Here is a 5,438-nt window from a genome sequence, read left to right on the forward strand (position 1 = left end):
AAAGAAACTGCAGAACGATTGGATTGTGGGTTACAAATTCGGACAAAAACCCACGTCAAGGTCCACTTTGATATTGATTATAAATAATCAACTTTTATAGACAGGTATTCATACAGACCACTTTGGGGGGAATACCGTGTAGCTATAACGCTAGTCATCTGCATACATTGTTACGGACGTTTTTTTTTGTTTTTTTTTTCTCAAGCATGCTCTCTGTTGTAATATTAAAGCGTAGGAATCTCAATATTCATCAATTAAAACAATAGAAAATATGGGTATAAATTTAATAAATAAACTGACATGTACATGGTTAATCAAAATCTGGTAATCCCGGCTATCCGAGAAGGTTTCCAATATCTGCTGCCCTAAAATGATTAGATAAATATTTAAAAAAAATCAACAGCTTATTTTATATAACAAAAATTTATAAACAAAAATATAATTTGGATGTTTCTTTTGTGATAGGAGCTGCTAACAGCAAAAACGATGAGCATTTGGAACCAATTTAGAATCATATAAATCAATGATTATCTTTTGTTGGTGTATATTATGTTAAACTTTGTGTTAAGTTATTTCTTTTAGCAAATCTTATATCGATAGCGTTTGAAGTTGAATTGTTTTACATGTGTAATAGATTGGTCTACTATAGTTTCGTTTGATTTATGAGTTTTCCACATTGCTAAATGGTCTATTAGTGATCTTAAGGTGCACACCTTAACGCCAATAAGTATGTGGTGGACCATTTTCTGCTTGCCAATCATACCACTTACTTTTTGTATATCAGTTATGTAGTAAGTAATTTTTCTAAAGCTTTCCTTAAAATGTCCTTACATGTAATAAAGTCAGGAATATGGCAGTTGTTATCGTATAGTTTGTTTTTATGTAAGTTACTTTGTCGTTTGTTTGTTGTTGCACTTCAGTGTTCTGTTGTGTATATGTTTTCCTCTTATAGTTGATGTGTTTCCCACGGTTTTAGTTTGTAACCCACATTTGTTTTTCTGAATATATTTCTGAATTTTGAACAGCGGTATACTGATTTTGACTTTATTTAAGGAAGCAAAATCATTTGGTTGACAGTCATGTATACAACAAACAATCCAGATGGGAAATATACACATATTATTGTTTATGTTAATCAGAAATGGAAAAACCGACAACTTCATAAAAGTTATTATGAATAACTCAGTGTTCGTAGTGCTCTGCAACTTCGTTTTTTATTTTGACGATTTTACATTCTTTATTCGAGCATCAATAATGAGTTTATTTTAGACGAAACAAGCTACTTTGTTTTTTTTAATAAAAAATCCTGGTTTATGTAATATATTATTTCATATAGCGACTTGTATCATGCACATAACATAGCAGAAATTTGTTATTTCAGTGCTTATGCTTATATATGCTTAATATTTTTAAGGACACACCCAGGCTGTTAAAAAGTTTGAGACTGAGAGGACATTATTGAATTTTAAATTATGCACCATTTGTTGGTAATTCGGTTCGGACAATGACAAAAAAGAGCGATACAGATAAACCATTGTTTTAGAAATTGTAAAAATCACAAAAATTAGATCGTTGATTTATTCTATTTCTTTTCAAATCATTTTTCAAACATGACAAATGCGGTTGAAAATGTACAACGACCTTCTGTTCCTGTGTTGTTAAAGCTGTCCACAGAATCAACGCGTATTACAGTGTCAAATGTATTTTTTTGCAATAATACTTACACCATTTCACAAATGTATGTGGTTGGTACTGTGCAAGGACCATCTGTCCAAGAATAATTGAAGCCTATAACTGGATCAACTCGCATAGCTACACAATTTTCGTTTCCCCCTCTGTTATTAGGTTGAGTAGGTCCCCAGTTAAAATATGTTGCCTGCTTGCCGTTGGCTATCCAGTGAAATGTTCCTTCAGTAACAAGGTCATTTAATCCTATGTACATTCCAATGGAATCTGATAATTCAAAGGAAAAAAGGCATAGACAGATTAACATTGTTATTGGAGATTATATATAACAATTTATTATTTACAAAATTGCTTTGCCCTCTGAAAAAATATTTCCTATGACAATCGTATAATAAAAACGCATAAAAACAAAAGTTTTATTTCTGTATAGGATTTCCAACGATTTCAAACTAATGGAAACAGTGTAAATGAAGAAAAATGTTGCACCCCATGTCGGTTTTTGATTTTGGAGAAATATTGTGTGAAAGTGTATTCGCTGTTTATACTGTTCATTTATCTGATCAATTTGTTTAATTCGTGTTTTGTTTTGATGCATTCCAGTATGTAAATTCATGAATTCTTTCAAAAGCCATCAACGAAGTGGTAGATAGTATAAACTTTGATAGGTAGTAGATGTTAACTAATAAAACACTGTATTATATGTTTAAAACTTGGAACGGATTTTATAAACAATATCAAAGGTAAAATATATTTAATATCATACACAAATACAGATAAACGCCAGAAAACATGAAAGTCTTATCATGTAGACCAAAACAAGACGAAGTTTTAATTCTTATGAAAATCATGCATTAATGTCTAAAAACGAGACGGCTTATTCCCTAAACTCAGAAAGAAACGTTCCATAGAAAGAATAATTGATCGTTTTGGTTCATTATGCTTGTAATATATATGTTGCATTTTTATTCTTACTTATTTTGATCATTAAATTTGTAAGAAACTGTTGTGTTTTGGCGTCATCAACAGTGGCCAAAGAGGCAGATCTTCCATACTGACGACCAATCACTTCACATAGCATCTGACAAAAAATAAAGACATAGTATAAAAAATATTAAAGAAAGATGTTTATTTTTATAGATTTCAAGCTTAATAAGTGTTTATGAAAGTTTGGATTTTACTAGAGTAAGGGATGGTCATTACAACCAGTTTCTGTCAATTATTTTTTTTTCTCTCAACCTTTTCGCCTATACACATGTCGTGAATTTATCAACATTTGAGAATTGCCAATGGACTTAATTTCGTTCAGTTCAAGCTACATCCAAAACTCTTGGAAGAAAATTAAATATAGAAATGTTTATGAAATCCAACAACGACAACGCAGTGCATCCTTTGTGGTGAGGACTTATAGTTTAAAAACAAGTTATAGCCTGAAATGTTATGAATCGATCTGTCAGCTACATGGCGGTTAATATCATACGTTTGTATTTGATGGTTCAGTTTGGTTCAAACAAAATAAAATTTAAACGTTGTTAGCACATGTAGTATGTAAGTAATTTTCAGACTTCTTTTCATCATATCAACATACCAGTGAATTGCCAAATGTCTCATTGTCCCTGCTTAGAAAGAAACATTTATCTTCATAATGGTTCCATCCATTTGGACATGTGCAAAATACTGACACAGTTTTACCATTGCATTAATAAGTGTCATACAATTTACTATGGAACTTTACATTCATAAATATAACAGATTGAATCTTGAAGAATTAGTTCAATATTACATTACATGCATTGTATGTATGCTTTATTCTAATACTTTATTATTAACCTTGTTTTCATCATCCTAGCAAAATATTAAATTATAAGTACTGAAATCTCCTTTTAGTAATTTCATATGGTTGTAAAAGCGTTGACCCTGTGTACATTTTTTGAATGAAGCGTTTCGACGCTTTATACTAAATGTACCTCGGTAAACGCTTGTACGAACCAAAATATGTAAGAAGCATTCAAATATTAAGAAGAATTACTTACCAACTGTGGCTACAAATGCCAGAACACAAAGTTTCATACAAACAAAAGACATTTTGCTATGTTAGGCAGCAGTTTGATTATTGAATGTTGCATTTCTAGAGGCGATATTTATATTCGTTAATTATCTTAAGTTCGTGAGGTCAAATTGCAGACAAACTGGAATGGGGTGTAACATGTAAACCAAAAACAAAGTCAAGGTCTACTTAGTTATTACTGATAATTGACCAACTATTGTGACTGGTATTCATACAGACCATTTTGATAACAAGTTCAAATTTTAGAACAAGATTATTTGGAATATAATTTGGAACATTTATCAAAATAAGATAAAAGCGATAGTTCGTGAATTCCTTTACGAATAATTGAAATTTAAATAAGAATCTTTATCAGTACATGAGGTGAACTATGAGAATTATAATCGGAATATTCATTTTGAGTGCCTCTGATGAATTTCACTTAGACGGAACGCGCGTCTTCCGTGCAAACTTATAAGCCTCATACATGTTATGCGTTTGTAGAAAATTATAATCAATTGACAACTTAGTATGTGCACACGAATCATATTTCCAAAATAAGCTTTAACCTATTATCATTTATTTCAGTTGCAATCAGGGGTCAAAATGATGTTTGGTATGATCCATTGTCTCAGAGAGAATTGCCTCTAGCCATAAAATAACTTGATACATCCCGCACAGCTAAACGGACGCCCTACTTCGGCAAGCGTTTTACTGTCGGTCGGGAGAAGACCAAGTGACCATATGTCTATTCCCCAGTTACCCTTGGTGGCATAAATAGAATGAATAAAATACTATAAGTAAATTTACTTTAATGCATACATTAAAAAGATATGCCTGGAAATTTCTGTTGATTTGAACTAATAATACGAAAACAACACTATTTTGAAACGTTAACAAATATAACCAACACCAGTTTCTTGTGTTTTAGAAAGTAGTTTATGGGTATTATTTTATTAAGTCTGTAAGAAAACATTTTTTTTCTATAAATAAACGAAACATAAACATTACCTATAACAAATGTGAAACGGAAATCTATATTTAGAGTATGAAGGCCGTGTCAACTCAGTCGTTTAAGGTCTGTTTGATTCATGCACTTGTGAATAACTTAGTTATCTCATGAAGAAGCATAAACAATGTTATAAAAACTTGGAAATCGTTATTAAAATAAATCGTTAAACCAGTTTTTGGGAAATACGCATTTCAATTCTTTTCAATTTTATTATGATGTAGAAAATTATTTCATGCATTATATGATACCTCCAAAACAGCATCAACGGTTGTGTTACGTACCAACCGTACATGATACGTAGCAAATCGAGAAACTTCTAATGGGACTAGTTATTTCCAACCATTGAATTTTATTTAATACGTTGCTCAAGTTCAGATAAATCATTGAAAGACTTTCAACATCACACAGTGGAATGATCGTCCTTAAACAATAAATTGACAATGCCAAAAAAAAGATATAAATCAAACATTTTTAGGTATGACGTGGTTTCTGGATTCCCGGCTTTATTTCATTAGCATAATATCACGTATTAACACAAGTATTCCATACCTACAAAACTTATCATACGCACAATTTGAGTTATCTTTCATGGTTTTGAATATGACAATTATTTTTCAATATACTTTGTAGGTGAACACCCCATTATACTTTGTTCTCTCTTTCTATATGTTACATCTTATTTTTATAATTTTCGTT

The 5,438-nt window shown here is 31.0% G+C and overlaps 1 protein-coding gene across 1 annotated transcript; it reads right to left on the reverse strand.

The window, feature by feature from the left end:
- Nucleotides 1-265: 265 nt before the first annotated feature.
- On the reverse strand, nt 266-3,798 carry LOC139488909 (perlucin-like protein). The gene is made up of 5 exons (XM_071274876.1): nt 3,717-3,798; nt 3,272-3,360; nt 2,659-2,764; nt 1,725-1,953; nt 266-365 (listed from the first exon to the last, which is right to left on the reverse strand). Exons 1-5 carry the CDS (start codon nt 3,766-3,768, stop codon nt 335-337), a joined length of 507 nt encoding a protein of 168 aa, XP_071130977.1. The 5' UTR covers nt 3,769-3,798; the 3' UTR covers nt 266-334.
- Nucleotides 3,799-5,438: the final 1,640 nt, after the last annotated feature.

The sequence above is a fragment of the Mytilus edulis genome, chromosome 9 (genome assembly GCF_963676685.1).
Source record: "Mytilus edulis chromosome 9, xbMytEdul2.2, whole genome shotgun sequence".
NCBI lineage: Eukaryota > Metazoa > Mollusca > Bivalvia > Mytilida > Mytilidae > Mytilus > Mytilus edulis.

Bases quoted from the DNA above. Each gene is read 5' to 3' on its own strand.
- LOC139488909 (XM_071274876.1), bottom strand. From the start codon at position 3,768: ATGTCTTTTGTTTGTATGAAACTTTGTGTTCTGGCATTTGTAGCCACA. The intron at 3,361-3,716 runs GTAAGTAATTCT...AAACTGTGTCAG, and splicing joins GGCATTTGTAGCCACAGTTG to TATTTTGCACATGTCCAAAT. The intron at 2,765-3,271 runs GTATGTTGATAT...ATTTTTTGTCAG, and splicing joins AGACATTTGGCAATTCACTG to ATGCTATGTGAAGTGATTGG.